Raw genomic sequence first — 18,399 nt, 5'->3', positions numbered from 1 at the left:
TGGCCGGGGGTCTCAAGTCCTCGCCTGTCTTGCCTGTTGGCAAGCAGCGCTTCTGCCTCTCTGCGTTTGTCCTCGGTGGTCTATTAAGATTCTAATTAGCTGATAACGCATTTAAAAAAAGGCGTTGGCGACGGACCGGTGGCGATAAACATACCGCTGAGGTTATGGCAGAGGCGTTCAGGTAAGCAATTTATTTCGACAGCGTTGCAGTGCGGCGCGGTGCTATAATCGGCGCACTGTCGTCGTTTCACAATGGTGTCGTGGTGAGATGCAGAGCAGTTGATGCTGCACGGAGGGGATGATGTGTCCCTTTGCCAAGAGATGTTCATCCAAACGAGTCATGAGTTGACTTTAAAGCATGCGGGCCTGTTTCGATCCGCATGCGTGTAGGCCGGGAGAACGAGCTGTCATGCATTTCCAGGTTTTTGTTGATCTGGAATGGCATCTATTTGCGCATTAATTTTTCCCTTGGAAAAAAACATTTATATCACCGTTTTGTGTGTGATTACGCTGCACTGTTCATGCAGCTACTGTGATTATAGTATTAAATTAAAGCGGTTTGCAGGGAGGACGCGCCAGTTGTTAAATAATATCATCTACTGTGTCATGTTGTGCACCATTTAAAGACGCGACGATGTGACACTGAGGTGAGCTTGGTCTTTTCACATGATCAAAGTCAGTATGACAGAGAAATTGCTAAAATGTTCAGCTCGCTTCATGATTGGCCTGAAACGTTTAAGCCACAGAACATTTGATAATTATTTGCACGTATAAATGTATTAATGTCGCATCCGAGTTGCGCTTGTGTGCGCGCCTAAAGACGTTTTGAGGTCAATTTTGACGGTGACCAATAAATATGTAGCCAAAACATTGATTCATAATCTTGCCTAAAATAAATAAATCACAGCTTAAACATGTTCCAAACATAGTTTTAATCAGGGGAAACGAAAAAAAAACCCATTACATTCATGTATTTTAAATCTGTCACATGATCAATAGCAGAATGACATTTTTGATATGATGTTGATGCACAAAGGATATTGCTGAATCGTCACAAAATGGAGGGGTTCCCTGCTGCACTTTAAGAGAGGGAGGGCATTCAAGGAAGGAATTCTCTTATTGTGGTGACTGTTATTTCCATCTTTAGTGTCCTGCTGAGTAATGGGCCACTCATCTCTTCATTTAGACTCCTGCTCATCTGTGGAATCTAATCACACATTTAACAGCATCCGACACATGTGACTGTCAAAGAAACTCAGTGGGACTGTCACATTCTGCAGGTGACCTTGCACTCCAGTGCCACAGCCTAAAAATGTCTTTTTAAAAAAATCTCTTCTTATTCTTGAGTGTGAGTATAGAACAATGTCCTCAGGTCTCTGGGATCTGCTCTTCCAGTGCCTGTGTGGTAATGTGGGAATTCTAAGCTGCTTACTTGAATGTGGATATCATCTAACAGGCTTAATGTGTGCTGAACACCAGACTTGGAAAAAAGGGGGAATTCTATTTTCGCCACAGCCTTAAACAGAGTCGTTTAAACTAAAACAAGACTGTCAATCAGGAACCAAAGATAAGCATTCAATTCGTAGCGAGCATTCGCCCGAGATAAGGATGAACACGGCGTCCGTGTGAGAGGGTCGGCTCCATCTTCAAAACGACGCTCTGGTTCAAGTTAATCTTCTCACGTTATTCATTTAAACGTGATTAACTGATAAGGTTTGCGCACTATTAATCCGGAACTGGAGACGGATATACTCATTTATCAAAACCACATTGGTGGTTTTCAAGGTTGTGGCCAAACAAGGAGGTGGTTGCAGCACTGCGGCCTCCAAGCAGGTCTGCAACCAGGCTAATGAGGAAAGTAGCCGATATTCGGTACTACGCAACATCCTGGCAAGACTGAGCACAATGAGAAGAATCAGGGTAGTTAAACACTGCATCAGCAAGGTTCTAAAGCACATGGTAGCTTCAGGACCTGCTGTTTGAGCAGAACCCCCCCTCCAGCCCAGAAACACTGTCAGAAACCAGTGGGACCCAGGCGTAGCCATCTCCTGGCTGGAGAAGTCACAAAAACAGTACATAATAAAGGTTAATTGGCCAGTTCCATGTGGCCCAGGACGTTGAAGGACTGGACCCTTTCTACACATGGATATTAGTGTAGGAGGGGGCAGGAGGGCTGTTCAGCCAGGTTTGATCACTGAATATAGTAGATCCAGGACCTCATCTGTGCTGGCTGTCTCATTTCCCCCTAAATTCAACCCCGCTATGTGGTCAGTTTTACCGTTATGTTGTCTGGGTGCATCCAAATGTGGAGAGGGAGGAAAGTGCTTGGCTGTTTCTGGGGTCAGCTGATCGGGAAGTGGGTGGTTGGAGCTGCGAGTCGGATAATTAGAAGACCAGAATGTCGGGAATTGTTGTATTAAAGCCGGAATCCGAATCAATTAGCGGCATCCTGATGTGTCAAATGGAGAACTACGACTGCGTCCTTAATGGATCAGTTTGCCCTGTAGGCAAAACAGAGACAGTTAAAAATGTGTTGTGAGAGATTGTCCATAATGACCACGTTATGGACATTCTTTATTCCAGTATGTCAATCAATCAATCAATCTTTATTTATATAGCGTCTTATACAATCAAAATTGTTTCAAGGCGCTTTCCAGAATCCCAGGGCCTGACCCCAGACAAGCAACAGTGGCAAGGAAAAACTCCCCTTTAACAGGAAGAAACCTTGAGCAGGACCAGGCTCATGTAGGGGGACCCTCCTGCTGATGGCCGGCTGGGTAAAGAGAGAGGAGAGGAGGGAGGACAGGTAGAGGATAGGATAGGTAGGAGAGGAGAGGAGAGGAGAGGGGTAGAGGAGAGGAGAAGTAGAGTGAAGGGGAGGTAGAGGAGAGGAGGAGGAGGGGAAAGAGGAGAGGAAAGAAGAGGAGAGGGAGAGGAAAAGGAGAAGGAGGGGGAGAGGAGAGGAGAGGAGAGGAGAGGAGAGGAGAGGAGAGGAGAGGAGAGGGGAGGGAGAGGAGAGGCACAGAGCACAGAAACACACAAAAAATATGATGCACAATCACTTCAGCGGGGCCGGAGGTCATTATGCAGCTCCGAGGGCGGCGATACCTGTAAATAAATAGAGGGGGGAGCAGAAAAACTACACAAGAATCAGCATAACTAGTCTGCTTGATGAGGAGAGGAAAGGAGAGGAAACCATGACCCAGTGGGGTGACAGAGGCCTGTCAGGTGATCATGTTTCCGGACCCCGGCAGCCTTGGCCTATAACAGCATAGCTAAGATGTGACCTAACGATTAGACGACCCCCTAAGTATGATAATTTGTCTGTCTATGTATCCCATTATCTAGCGTCAAAATAAACAAGTGGCTTCCTCAAACCTCCTGCTCCAATAAAACAAATTATTCCTGTCGGCACTAAACAAGCTCCCCGGGTCGGCAGGAGCCTGACCCAAAGGAGGAGTTAGTGGAGACGCAGCGGTTCCCAGTGCAGGACTTGATGTCGACCAGAATCGCCTCGCCGTGGTCGAGGACACCACACTGGGTGTTTAAAGTGGCCCTGAAGTTGGAATAGAGCTCTAAATCTGACCTTGTTTTCAGACTGAGGCGGGGATCTGTGGGGGAGGCTTGATGGGCTACACCCGATCCAGCCACTGGTGCCCTCGTTCACACATGCATTGTAGTCCTGACGTCATCAGCTGATGCGTGGATGGAAGCGTTTTTGCGTTTAAATGTGGCGAGAATGTCGGGGATTTGAACAGAACTTGCAGGACACAGGAAATGTCTCCTGATGTTGTGATGGTCAGATTCATGAGGGGGGAAAAACGCCTCGCGCCAACCCTGAGGCGTCCCCTTTAACCCCGTGTCTTCAGTGCGGCGGTGACAACCTGCAGCATCACCACCTTTACACGGAGCAGTTCTGCTGTAGTATTTAAGGAGTGTTGGGACGGAGCTCTGTAGCAACCATAATCGTGACGTCGGTGAGTCGGTGAAATGTGACCCGGCGCGTTGTTCCAGCGTCTGAAAGCAACAGGAAACCATTAAAACGCCGTAAAAACAAAACTCGGCTGTTAAAACGTTCGTTTTGATGAGGGTTGGCTGCACGTTGAAATACTTCTTTATGATCTCGGTGAACGATTTGTGATTAGAGGTGCATCACGGGCGTAATGTGAAAATATGGAGAAGCAAATAGGACATTTGAGTGTGTGTGTGTGTGTGTGTGAGAGATATAAGGAGAAGGGTCAGAAGGGAAAACAATCGTCTCTTTCTTTAGACGGCTCCTCAGGGTTCTGCTGCAACAGAAACACACCACTGTCTTCATACGTGGTTCCAGGACTTTTGACAATGGAAAGATGCAGAATTGTCCTGTGTTTTGCGTTGATGTTGCTTATACAGTGAACACTAAGCTTTATTTAACGCCGTTCGTTTGGGACGGTCAAACACCTTCGGTCCACCTGGGTTAACAGTTAACAAGAGCTTCTGGTCATAACCAGAAAGGCTGATTATTCAGGAGTTACCTCATAATCTGGAGGGGGATTAGTTGACGCCGCTGTATCTTTCACTGAGGTTGCGTAACCTCTCTGGACATCACAACAGGACAATGCCGCATGTCTCGCCAGTCAGGGACATTATTATTATTAGTAGTAGTATCCAAGGTAGTTTTCTCTGTCAACTGGACTGGGTTTCTTCTCTTGAAGACGTTTCACCTTCTATCCAGAAGGCTTCTTCAGTTCTGAAATCGCTGGGGAGTAGTAGTAGTAGTAGTAGTAGTACTAATAAGACCCGGTTACCAACATCTCCAGGTTAGTAATCCTGCCAATACATAGATTTCAGTCTGCATCTGTGATGGGATCGAGGGGAATATCTGAGGTTGCAGCAGATGTTTCTGGGCCTGAGGCAGCAGAACCCATCTGTCAGCTGACTTGGAACCATGACGGAGCAGCGAGAGTTTAATTGGACAAAAATCAGAGGGAAGGGACAGGATTCACGCCCTCTTACATGTTTTAGAACTTCTTATGGCGGCGCCTCGCATCAAAAATAAAGAAATCATTATTTTCCTCATCACTCTCCACTCAGGACACAGACCCAGCGGGACACAGATCTGGACGTTCTGCTGCATTTATTGTTTTTAAGAGCTCAAAACCTCCATCATTCTCAGAGGAAAGAAGTTTGGGTCAACCGGGACATCCGGTTGGGGGAGAACTGTCTTGGTCCGAGGGGTAACTAAGGCTGGAGACGGTTTCAGCCCAACAACCGCTGATGCAGCTCTGCGCCAAAAACTGTGCTCTTTGGATCCTTGTGAGACAAAGACGCAGATAAGACAGAACCATTTTCATAAGTCCACAAATTCACATTAAATTCTGGGTTCGGGTGGTCCTCCCGAGGTCCGGTGTGTAGATTGATGAGGAAATAAATGAATTTTATTTTTTTAGATTTGACGTGAGGGTGAAAACATTCTGTCCCCACCGTAGCGTCCCTCCGTTTGTCCAGAATGGATTGTCCTCATTGATCTGCTAATGGTTATTGATGGGACGGCTCTCTCCCTCTGCATGAATGCGCTCGTTGTCTCAGCGCTGTTTTCCGGTTGGAGAGGTCGTCTTCTCCGCTCCTCCGGGCTGTTTTCCTCCTCTGCTTGTCCTCGTGTTTTCCACGAGCCCGTCCGTGTTTCTCTCCACCTTCATGGCTTCGTTACACTCCTAATACAGTTTGACCGTTTCTCTGAGTCCTCATGGATCAAATCCTTTCTGCCAGCAAACAATAGTTCATTTTTCCGGCACTTTTCTTGGATTTTTCCCAGGATCAGATGGGTTTTATTTCTACTTCCTGTTTCTCTTTATCATTAAATTACCCTCGTGTCTCACTAAATGAAATCAGCCTGATTAATGTGTCACCTGCTTGATTAGTTCATTGATGCAGAGGTCACATAAACCTAAGACGCCGTTATATTATATTATGGGCTGTCTGCAGTGACAGAGGAGTTCTCTGACCAGATGATGTCATGGCGCTGACTAACACGACTTGCTTCCTGTCCTAGTTGTTCACACTAGGGAATGGAGCCTGCAGACGCAGGTGGGTGGTGTCATTGTTCCTGTCTGGTTAGATCAAGGCCGGGGTCATGTGCCCGAGGCGTCTGACATTTTATAATCGTATATTGAGTCAGAATCGTGGTTTTGATCTGACCAATGGGCACAGTGATGCTGACTAGCGGATACCGGAGGATCTGCTCTCTGTTTGATGGCTTCACAAGAAATCTTGTTGGTTCGGAGAAAATCTAACAGAAATTTAACCTCACAACTCACATTAGCCACCGTTCAGACTCATATCCACTCAAATCTGATAGTTTTGTGTGTCGGTGCCACTCAGAAACCATCTCCTCTGTTCGGGGCAGGTGAATATCATTCCAGGTCTGCATCTGTTGATGTCTTCATTCAGCGTTTTCTGACCCCCCCGACAGGTTTGAAGACCCCTGATCAGTTGGCACCACAGCGGACCAGTCAGTCAGTATCTCAGCTCACCGAAGACACGCTCAGACCACCATGTCTATTCCCAGCTGCAGTCCAGAGAGAGAGAGCTCTGCTGGGGTTCTCCCCCAGTTAGAGTGTCCTTCCTCACCACCTGGCATGGACCAAGACCCCTTGTCAACAGGAAGCCCAGTGCTCAGCCCCGACTCCTCCTCTCACGATGCAGCGCTCTCGGCACCGGCGTTGTCCCCAGCAGACTCTGAGAATCTGAGTCCCGATGAACTGGAGCTGCTGGCAAAACTGGAGGAGCAGAACAGGTGAGTTCTGAAGCCAACAAGATCGGAGTCTTGGATGTGATACTGTAATGATGCGATATGAATTATCGGATTCATCTCTAACCATCACGTGTAATCTGAGCTCCTCGTTCTGGTCGACCCTCTCTGGACGCAGGTTGCTGGAGGCGGATTCCAAATCCATGCGATCAATGAGCGGCTCGCGACGCAACAGTGGCTCCTCGCTGGTGTCCAGCTCCTCCGCTTCCTCCAACCTGTCCCACCTGGAGGAGGACACCTGGATCCTGTGGGGGCGCATCGTCAACGAGTGGGAAGAGTGGAGACGTAAGAAGGACAAACTCCTAAAGGTGGGGATTCAGAGGCATTTCTTTGTGCTGTGGGTGTTCTCTGGGGGCACATGTGAAGATTATTCACTATTTGTTGATATTTTCAAGCACATCACAACATAGATCAACAAAATACTGTCCCCCATTTGTTGACCAGGAGTTGATCAGGAAAGGAATTCCCCATCATTTCCGGGCCATTGTCTGGCAGCTGCTGGGTAACGCTACTGACATGCCGGTGAAGAACCAGTACTCTGAGCTGCTGAAGATGTCGTCGCCCTGTGAGAAGCTGATCCGCAGAGATATCGCCCGCACCTACCCCGAGCACGAGTTCTTCAAAGGCCAGGACAGCCTGGGGCAGGAGGTCCTTTTCAACGTCATGAAGGCAAGAATTGTTCGCACCACATGGAGCTTTGAAATCCTCAGTCTTCACATCTGCAGCGGTTTGGCCTTTCCATACTTTTCTGCCTCAAAGCCCAAATTTGGTAACATCCCTGCCCCCTGGTGGCCTCTTATGGTAACACAGTGCTCGCAACAGTTCCAAGTTATCGTTGTTATATCATAATTATGCACAATATCAATAAAGCAAAGGAAGAGTAAAGGAAACAAATAAAAAAATGACAACTTTGTATGTGTGTACTCAGGCATACTCTCTGGTGGATCGAGAGGTGGGCTACTGTCAAGGAAGTGCATTCATTGTTGGCCTGCTGCTAATGCAGGTAATGCTCTCAGGAATCCAGCATCTAGACTGGCATTGAATTCAGTGTGTTGGAACGTGCACGTGCTGTCTGAGGTGTTACTCAGATTTACAATATTTCTGTGAGTGACCTTTAACAAAACTGACATTTTACGCACTCTGCTCGTCCCTCTGCTCAGATGCCAGAAGAGGAGGCGTTTTGTGTTTTTGTGCGTCTGATGCAGGAGTACCGTCTGAGGGAGCTGTTCAAGCCCAGTATGGCTGAACTGGGTCTCTGCATCTACCAGTTTGAATATCTGCTCCAGGTAAAGGAGGCGGCTCTTGCAGTATCGCTTCTTTCCACCAGGGGGCGATCAGTACTTTGTTTTTATGGAGAACATTAATGTCCCTGATTTAAATTTGCATTCGAATTTGTCTTTTTAAGGAGCAACTGCCGGAGCTGAACCTCCATTTCCGATCCCAGAGTTTTCACACATCCATGTACGCCTCTTCCTGGTTCCTCACTCTTTTCCTCACCTTCCTCCCGCTGCCTGTTGCCACGCGCATCTTTGATATTTTCATGTATGAGGTAGGAAAAAATGTTGCTTTGGAATTAAGCGCTTTCTTTTAAGCATGTGACCTGTTTTCGTAGATAAATAATGAAACTTGATATTTCAGGGCCTAGAGATTATCTTCCGCGTTGGCTTGGCCATTCTACAGTACAACCAAACGGACCTCGTTCAGCTGGACATGGAGGGCATGTCCCAGGTTAGCGTCCCAGTATTTGCTCTTTATTTATTATTTTCATGGATAGACTTGACCACAAGTTCAATGTTGACCTCCCACTTGCCCCTTTTGCACACGAGCAAACGCTATGAGTATGTTTCCTCATAAACATTCAGTTCTGAGAGTTCTGATCTTGTGTTTCCGTCTCTGTCCTCCAGCATTTCCAGAAGGTGATTCCTCACCAGTTTGACAGCTGCCCTGACAAGCTGATCCTCAGGGCCTACCAGATCAAATATAACCCCAAGAGGATGAAGAAGTAGGACTGAAAGTCATGATTTCTGTCCAACAGACGCTGGTTATTCCTTATAATAACAATATTAAAGGTAAACAGGAAGCTGATCAACATTCTGCAATCATTTCTTCCAGACTAGAGAAGGAATATACCACGATCAAGAACAAGGAAATGGAGGAACAGATCGAAATCAAGGTGTGTGTGTGTGTGTGTGTGTGTGTGTGTTTAAACAATTAAACGTGATTTACTCGGCGAATAACTCCCGTTACTGTTGTGTTCTCAGCGGTTACGCACAGAAAACAGACTGTTGAAGCAGAGAATTGAGACTCTAGAGAAGGTGAGAGAGCTTTCATTATCAATTAGTCAACAAACCAGGGTTTAACAGCGTCCCCCAGAGGGAGCGAACCAGCTGAGGCCTCGCTGGTCTGGTCTCGCCATGAACACCGCGTCGGTGTGTTTGTGTGTGTTTGGGGGGGTTTCTAGCTTCTTTCTACCAGGAGAGGGTTCATCAAAATCCTGGGTCGAGTCCTCATAATCTGCTTCTTTCTTTCTCTTGGATTTCCTCTGTTTTGTGATGGATTATCTTCTCGGCCTGTCACTCTCTCTTCATCACTTTTTGTCACCCTTCTTCTTCCTCTCCGTGGCTGCAGGAGAGCGCTGCTCTGGCAGACAGGCTGATCCAGGTAGAGTACTGTAACCACTGCTGCCTTCCTCTCTCCTCCTCCTCCTTTTCCTTCTGCACTCCTGCATCTTCATGCTAATCAGACAACACGCATGACCATCCTATAATTTATGAATGCATGTGTTTTTAATCCAATATGAGAGTGTAAACTCCCCACATGTGGCATGTAAATATATGGTTCCCTCTTTAATTATCCATATGTGACTGTAAACCAACCCTAAACCCATTCTGACATTTTGGGAAATATGCTTGAATCCCAGTAGACGGAGGCTTCTGGGCATAAACGGCCGTTTGGAGTTTTCAGCGTTTGTTACCAAAGCTGCTGCAACTCCACGTGTAGATTTTAGGATGTGGAAAAATGACGAAATGCCCAAATCAAACGATGTGTGATGACAAGCACCCGCTTGTGTCGTCCCTTATTATACTGTGAATTCACTTAAATTAGCTGAACATTATTTAAACTGTTTGAAAACCACAGTTTTAAAAAAAATAAAAATAAAGTGACCACTTGGAATAAGTAAGCAAATAGCTCAGAGCCTCTTATTGGATGGTTCATACGCGGCCGATTATCGAGCTGTTATTTAACCTCAAATGACGCAACAAGCAGCTTCTCATTTCTTCAACAACCGTGTTGAAACAAGCGTCCTGTGGTCATGGAAAAGATGTCGGTCTGGTGAAGAAGAGTCAAATCATCGGCTGCATCAAAAGATCTGACTGGATTAAAGAAACAAATGGAATCGGGTTCCGAACTGTCCAAACATCATTAAAAACTGGAAAGATGCAGGCAAACTATCCTCTTCTAGGAAGAAACGCCGTCAGAATAAAATCCTTAATGACTGTGATTAAACGTCAAATCGTCAAACTCAGGAATAGTTTCTAGTATATATACGCTAATTAGTTTAGCCTCAAAAGCTAAACTTTATCTAAAAGTCATAAAAGCCTCCCAGTGGTTGTTTCTGTTCATCCAGTTAGATTTTTATGCATCTTATTCAATTTGCACAGTCATTATCATTTAGCTATGATAGCCTGTTGGTAAAGAAGAATGTTCCTTAACACGTCCGGCTCTTATTTTGAGTGTTCCCGCTCCAGCTGATTTCGACGTCTCGTTCCAGGGTCAGGTGACGAGAGCTCAAGAGGCGGAGGAGAACTACGTGATCAAGCGGGAGTTAGCCGTGGTGAGGCAGCAGTGCACCACAGCCAGCGAGAGCCTGGAAAAAGCACAAGACACCATCCGAGAGCTGCAGCAACAGAAGGTTAAAAACCACCGCCCGGCAAATGTTTCTCACATGCTTGATGCTCGGAACGCCACAGTTCTCATTTGAATCTTTACTGTTCGGACGGAGGGACGTCAAACCCGCAGCTATGATTTCATTAAAGATGAGGAGAGGAGTGTTTAGCTAGCAGTTGGGTCAGGTTAGCGCATTTAGCTCATAGCGAAGCCTTCTGATGTCTGAACCAGCTCAAACCAAGTTCAAATTTACCATCAAAAGTGCGTCAGTGATTTATTTTTGGTGGCTCTGGTGAGACACACATCTTTATTCCAACTCAGATTTCTGGCACCCATCACCCAGCAGAGTTCACACACCTACGGACGCCCACAGGCCTCTTTGATGACCCAAACTGAGACTCTCCAAATGACAAACCAACACTGCTCTACACACGCGATGTACTTGCCTAATTTCAAGCATTCTACAATTTTGCATCATAGGAAAGTCTTTTATTTCCAGTCAGGCCTCGTTATTTTCCTTTGTAGTTACGCTTTTTGCATTTTTTAGAGTTAAAGATTGCGTCACGGAGTGTGCGAAGAACTTGTGTGACAGGAAATATAGAAGAGGCTATTGTGGGAGACTAGACTTGAATCTAAGGATGGAGGGAAGAAAAATGATGCAAATAAAGAAATGATGAGGTAATGCAGCTTAAAAGGGGTGTTAAACAAAAGGAGAGCATTTTAGGAAAATATCCTTTTTCCTCTTATTTCCAAAAATGGATTCAAAAAGTCACATAAATAGAGTTGTGCATCCTAATCTCTTTAAACTGACCACATTTCCTGCACCGTGTAGCTGAAGTATCGGGGGGAACAAACAAGTTCATTCTTCTGACCTTTCAGTATCTTTCTGACACCGCCGACGTTTGTTTCAGTACTCGGAGCCGTTTGTGACCAGTCTGCAGACCCAACTGGAGCAGTCCAGGCTGCGCGAGACAGAGCTCCTGGGAGCGCTGAAAGAGATGCAAGATAAAGTCCTCGACCTGGAGAAGGTGCGTTATCGGGGGGAGAACAGGGATCACAGGGTGCACCGGGTTCAGTATTTACAGGCACTACTGCTAGATGGCAACTTAATGTATATGGTTTCAAGGTACTGGTTTCGAGGTACTGGTTTCAAGGTACTGGTTTCAAGGTACTGGTCAAGGTATCTTTTCCATCTTCATGGTGCTGAGAAGAAAGTATTATAGTATTCCCCCCTTCCTGATAGATTTAAGACAACATAATGTGATGACATAGGTTTTTCTATAAAGCTGACTTTAATTTCAGCATCCCGTGAAGAAATTACTGAACTAGAATTTGTCAAAGTGAAGTTGGCTACCAGAAGATCATTAGGCCATCGGGTCTTGACCTGAAGCTCAGGGGTCTGACCTGAAACACAGCAGGACGTCCACCTCCAGGAAGGTTTCTGGAGTAAACCTCCACACAAACTCTCCATTGTGGCTGAATTAAAACAGTTTTAGAGTTGCAAAAATTGCCCCACAGCCATTTACAATCAACCCGGGATTTTAAAATCTGCGCACTTAGTGGGACGGTTGAATCCCAGCCGGGTTTTGTGACCTAGGTCTCAGTTTCACTTGCCTGGTGGAAGCTGCTTTCTGCCTGGGAGGACAGAAAACCCGGCAGGATCACCGCCCAGGAGGGACTGGGTTCCATCACGCACTTTAGACACCCAGACAACCGTCCAGAACATCCATCATGTCGATTTAACACGTTTGCCCACGCAGAGGAGCAGCAGCCTGCCCGACGAGAACAACGTCGCCGCTTTGCAGGAGGAGGTGAAGCAAATGAAGCTGAGGGAGCTGGAGATGCTGCGCTCCTTCAGAGAGATGCAGGACACTGTCAGTGAGCTCAACCAGCGCTGGCAGGTATCACACACACACACACACACACACACACACACACTTAAAATCAGTTTCATCTTCACCCTGATGTTGGCAATGAACCCAGGCCACGTGCAACCGGCACGGTCACACCTTCGTGCGCTCTCCGCAGCTCCACATGTCGCGCGGCAGCAGCACGGGCGGCGGCGGCGGTCACTGGAAGGAATCGCCGAAGAAGAACGCCATGAACGAACTGCAGGATAAACTGATGACGGTCCGACTGAGGGAGGCCGAGGCTCAGGCCGAGCTGAGGGAGGTCAAACTCAAAGCGCTGCAGCTGGAGAGCCAGGTGTGAAAACGCTAACCGGACGCATAAATGCTACAAATGGTGGTAACGGCGCCCGTATGACCCCTCCTCTGCAGAACCAGATCCACAGCAAGCTGATTGGTCGGAATGAGCAGGAGCGTTCCAGCCTGCAGGACCGTCTCCAGATGCTGGCCAACCAAAACAAAGCTCTGCAGACTCAGCTCAGCGAGATGAAAAGGAAGCAGGCCGAGTCGGACTGCAAGGTTTGTGTGTGTGTGTGTGTGCGTGTGTGTGTGGGGGGGGGGGTACTGCAGGAATATCACGGGCAGAAGAGCGTTTAAAACTGATTAGGTGGTGCTTTCTGGATGATGGAAAGGTTGAGCTGCAGGGAAGGGCAGGTGTGATGAAGGCTGTTTGTAGCGCCCCATCAATAACCATCAGTGGAATCATCTCATCCTCTTCAGCTTTTAAAGATCACCCCCCTCCCCCCTTCTCTCCTCTCACAGAGTAAAGAGGAGGTGATGGCAGTTCGACTGAGGGAAGCCGACAGCATGGCCACCATGGCCGAACTCAGGCAGAAGGTTGCTGAACTGGAGATACAGGTAAATATTCCCGTGTGTGTGTGTGTGTGTGTGTGTGTGTGTGTTTAAGGTTTATGCTAAGACTGAAGATGTGTGACCTGTGTGGGGGAAAAATCTCTTCCTCAGAAGGAAGAGGGGCTGGTCAAAGGTCAGCTGAACCACTCGGACCTGAGACAGTACATCAATCAGATGAAGAACCAGATCACGGAGCTCAAGAACGAGGTTGGACGAGCACGCACGCACCAAACTAGGGCCCCTATGCATGAGGAATTCTGCCTCTAGTCCTGCCACCCCTGCCCCTATACTGATCAGCTGTTCTGGTCTCTTTTACCCCGTTAGACGTGCACACCTCTAATTTATATTTACAGATACATGCAAGCATGTTCATGGTTTCACTCTATATAAATGTGAATTTCCTTCATAGATGATTGATAATTCATCACGACACATTATTGTTAATGTCTACAGATGTGTGTTTATATTTATGTGCGTACTTGTATGTTAAGTTGTGCATGTTTTGTTGATTTGTCCCCCATGGTTGTCGTAGCTGCTGATCTTCAGGGTAAAATCTAAAGACGGACGCCTTTTGATTCAATGATCGAGATCGAGAGCGCCGCTCTAGTTTGCGGTCTCCTGTTTCCTGATCCCCTCCGTTTCCTTTTGAGGCGACTCGTTGAGAACCTCCCGTGACCCCTGTTTTCTCCCGCGAGGCTCCGCGTTCTCAGCCGCCAGCCTGTCTGAGTTTGTTCATTCAGAGAGTGTCGGTGCGTGACAGCAGCAGCGTGTGAGAGTGCCCTGCCCTTTACTGCTTCTCCGCTACCCCCCCCACCCCCACCCTCACCACCAGCAGCAGCTCATCGTGAAGCTGCAGCTTTATACAGGTGACCCAAATTTGCATCAGTGCCCTCGAGGAGGGTTGGCGTCGCCGTCAACAGGGCGCAACGCCGCGTTCGTGATGCGGCCGGACTGGAAGCGGGCGGCCTGCTAGCGGATGAGCTGCTTTTCACCTGTTTGAGTGCCGAGAAAAAAAACAAACCTCGGAGCAGAAAAGGCAGATTCAGTCATAACATTTCCAATGGTTAACCGCTGGTTTCCCTCCTCCCCCCACTGCTGTACAGGAAGCCTGAATGCGTGACTGGGGGCTGAAAGCTCTGAGATTTGTCATGAGTCATCGTTGGACGCACTTGTTTGACTCTGTAACGTGAGCGTGGCGATTTGAGCGACGACAACGGCGGACGAAATGTAAAACAACCAGGAAGAGCAGCTGGAGGATTTTTAGATTTAAAGCTGCCGCCGTCTATTTTTAGTAACCAGTTCAGGGAAGTCATATTTCTGGTTAGCTGCTCAAATTTAGCTGCCCTATTTGGACAGCCCCGAAACTGTAACCAGGATGCGAGTTTCACTCCCCCAAACCTCTTCTCGGCATGTGACGTTTTCCGACCAAAAGAGAGCATCATCCCACCCCAGCGTGTTTATTTGAAAGCACAACGCCTGCGTTTACTAAACCAGCGGCTCGACTCCCCTTTAAACCCAGACGCCCGTTTACGCGTACGTGACACCGCTGATCACTATTATCACTGTTGATGAAAGAAACCGTTTCATGTGCGCTCAGAACAGGCAACTGCGAGGACAGAAGCTCGGGCCCAGGGGCAGCGGAGGAGGAAGCTCCGCCTACCAGGATTTGTGCCTGACCAGCCCCGCCTCGGCCGAAGGGGACTACCTGAGCTCGGACGACGACCTGCTCTCCAGCCCGCTGCCTGCCAACGCCCTCTACCCGCCGCTGTCCGTGCAGTGTCACCCGTCCGCCCGCCTGGACAGCGAAGGGAGCACAGACAGCGAGGCAGAGGAGCGGACGCGGACGCCCCCCGACCCCCAGCAGCTGTACGGCAGCATGGTGTGCGCCAAGGCGCTCGACGACTGAGAGGCAGAGGCGTCAAATTGACAGTTTGACCTCGCGGGAGGCCGGATCTGTGCGGAACAGACGGACTGTTTGGGCCCATTTATCCCACCCGGCCCTCCTGCGATTGGACATTTCCCGCTAACCGCGCCGTTACCCTGTAGTTCCCAACCCGCCGGCCATCGTGTCCCCGCCCCCTCAGCCCCACGCGGATCATAATCATCCGCATCCGTCCCCGACCCGAGTCACGCAGATCTCGCTCGAGGTCAGCCGGACCTGAATGTGCGACTGTTGTTCGTCCCCAGAACTGAATACTGGACCCATCCGCTCCATCCGTCCCTCCTCAGCCCCCCCGTCAGAACGGGTCAAAACACTACGTGCGTCTCGGTTGGAAAGCTGGCGGCGACGTGCAGGAGCGGACCCGCGGGGGTGTTTGGAGCGGCTCCTTATACTCGTGCGCGTTTTCTGTGTTTTCTGTTCACCTCGACAGGAAAACAAGCGAATTCTGGCGACGGCTCGCATCAAATAACCTACAAAAACAGGAAGACAGTGGTGCCAAATCTTTTCGTTTGTTAATTATTGTTGTTATTTATATGTTGTAATTTATTTTGATATTTTTCTTATTTTTTTATACACACTGAGGCCAAACTTTCTACGCCGTCCTTTGTGCCAACCGGCGACCTGTTGAAGGAAACACCTGCTGCTATGATTTTTTTTGTTCTCTCATTTGTCTACGTTACGTGTTTATTTGTCAGGTTAGCAAAACTTCCTGTTTAGCGCCGCCACAGAACGGGTTGACAAATACCGAAAATGTCTAATCTGACTCTTCAGTGATGCCTCGAAACCAGTGGAAACTGTTGGGATTTCTCAAACGCGAGGTTTTATGATGTGTAAGCGCGACTTAAAGGGATGGATTTGCCTACGCACATATCTGAATGGTCCCACGTGCGCTCGCACCATCAACCATTTCAACCCCTCGTTGGGTGGTTTCGCTCCTCTCTAGTATTTAAGCTACCGGGTGTAGCTTGGCTCAAGTCCTTCCCAGAAAGAAAGAAATCTCAGTTTCCCAACTAAACACACGGTTTGCAGAGTTTCCGACTCCCGCTCAGCAGTGTCCTGCTCTCATGGCTGGAATTTCATGATATAGGACAGTAAACGCAGCAGTTGAGAGCGTAGCGAGGCCGCCGTCGCTACCGAGAGCGGGGGAAAACATATCGGACAGGATAATCTGTGGAAATGCTTGATGAGGAACAACTGTATGTCCTTGAGTTTAAAGCTATGCGTCGGTTTCCCGAAGCTTGCGAAAGTGAAGATTTTATCAAACGTTTTTGTTTTTTTTGCACATGAAGAAGATAATAGATTCTTTTCTCTATAGATTTTACTCTTCTGAGGGACCTCGGGCTGACCTTGGGATTGGCTCTTTAAGGGCCTCTGTCAGCACCACAGATGTATGAGTCTAGTTCAGGGTAAAGGCCTTCAGCTAAAGAGGATGTTGGTTTTCCCACCCGGCTGTTGCAATTAACAGCTTTTTAGTGGTCACTGTGGCATCAAACGACTGAACGCAGCGTCACGGCAAAAGAAAGACGTTACCAAATGTTCACTTGTGTTCCTTCCAGGCTGGATTTGTATTTAAATGACTAGAAGTTTTAAAAATGTCTATTCATGATGACTAATGAATATATGCCATTTCCTTAATCATAATCTGATTAAGTAACCTAAAGCAGTGTTTTTTTGTTTGTTTTTTTACCTCTGACCTATGGAAGCTGTTACAGTCTAAAAAGTAAAGTTTAAAAAGTTATTTAAACTGCATACGTGCTGGTTCAGATCTCTGGTTTGGGCCACTGTCTTTGTATTTACTGTGATCAAACCATTTAATACGTTAGTTTTCAATATGGCACTTGTGCTCATCTGTAATATAACTCCTGTGGTTACCTCCTGATATCAGTATTACTGCATAAACCCGACGGGACAGGTCGTGTGTGATGTTAAAAGTGTGGGCACGCTTTCTGGGGAGGGAAAAAATAAAATAATTGCTGCAGCCCCCCCTTCCCCCAGTAAACACTCATGTAGAGGATATGAATTTAGTGTTGGTGGAATTATGAGCTCACTGTGCTGCTCCAGGTGTTTAAAAAATTTCCCCTGAGGTAAAACAACACAGCGTCATGCAGACGTGCCGGAGGGGAAAAGGACGTCCTGCTTCTCAGTGGAGACGGCTGTCCAACGGACCCCCGTCCACCCTCTCTTTCTGTCTCGCAGTCCCGCCCATGTTGTTATCAAATGCATTAAAATGCAGTAAAAATAAATTCCATTATGACAGGAAAGAAATATCAGTGTTCCGTATCCTGTAAGATGATACAAAATAAACTTTGACGGTGCGCCTTTGCAAAGTTTTGTGCTTGATTTCATTTTTATGGCTAACATAACAAAGAAATGCCAAACTTTCTGTGAATTGTGACTCCATATAAAGTTGTGTATTTGTATTATCATGTCATGCAGCTTGGCCACAAAAAGTGTGATAATTTACCAGTATACACACTTCCTGTTTTTTTCTTGATAAATGTGATGTAATTGAAGTTAGCGGGTAGCCTAACCCAGCAGATTGGCACATTATGAATGCTACAAGCAGTGATGGACATCATGCAAATGTATCGTACCAAAAAATAGCAGTGAAACGAGACATTCTCACAGCTACAAAGTCTTGGCCTTTAGGGTGACCTAATAGAAAATGTGTGATGATGGTACACCACAGAACTTTTTCACTTCATATGGGACATTTACAACCTCAAATAATCCCGATGGCACTGACGTCAGCAAATCTACTGCCAATATCTAATAAGTTTCATATTTATTGCTAATTGTTCATGCTGGCTAGCAGAGGTGACTATTTTTGACATGTGCACGCTTCAAATTAAAAAAGAATACTGTTTTTATTGAAACATGCAGAAGAGTAGATTGTGAATGTAGTGGAGTGATAACAGTACGATTTCGTTTTTAGGTTCTCGTGTGTGATTCGCTGGATGAAGGTGTTGAGTTTAGACCACACGCAAGACCAGATTTTAGCATTTGACCCTACTAAGGCT

The 18,399-nt window shown here is 47.2% G+C and overlaps 1 protein-coding gene across 2 annotated transcripts; it reads left to right on the top strand.

Moving 5' to 3' along the window:
• The first annotated feature begins 1 nt into the window (after position 1).
• evi5l (ecotropic viral integration site 5 like) lies at positions 2-17,706 on the top strand. 2 transcript variants are annotated; one of them, XM_029850648.1, is made up of 20 exons: positions 2-181; positions 6,452-6,775; positions 6,909-7,098; positions 7,235-7,459; positions 7,719-7,793; positions 7,951-8,076; positions 8,196-8,339; positions 8,429-8,518; positions 8,695-8,792; positions 8,903-8,963; positions 9,052-9,105; positions 9,419-9,451; positions 10,563-10,703; positions 11,590-11,706; positions 12,439-12,579; positions 12,707-12,883; positions 12,958-13,104; positions 13,348-13,443; positions 13,549-13,644; positions 15,035-17,706. In XM_029850648.1, exons 2-20 carry the CDS (start codon positions 6,534-6,536, stop codon positions 15,341-15,343), a joined length of 2,562 nt encoding a protein of 853 aa, XP_029706508.1. In that variant the 5' UTR covers positions 2-181; positions 6,452-6,533; the 3' UTR covers positions 15,344-17,706. The 2 variants fall into 2 exon arrangements, with proteins under 2 accessions (XP_029706508.1, XP_011610836.1); XM_011612534.2 differs by lacking the exon at positions 9,419-9,451.
• Positions 17,707-18,399: the final 693 nt, after the last annotated feature.

Source organism: Takifugu rubripes, chromosome 17 (genome assembly GCF_901000725.2).
Source record: "Takifugu rubripes chromosome 17, fTakRub1.2, whole genome shotgun sequence".
Taxonomy (NCBI): Eukaryota; Metazoa; Chordata; class Actinopteri; order Tetraodontiformes; family Tetraodontidae; genus Takifugu; species Takifugu rubripes.
The sequence above is the reverse complement of the archived record's forward strand: the minus strand, read 5'-3'. Positions and strand labels throughout refer to the sequence as shown.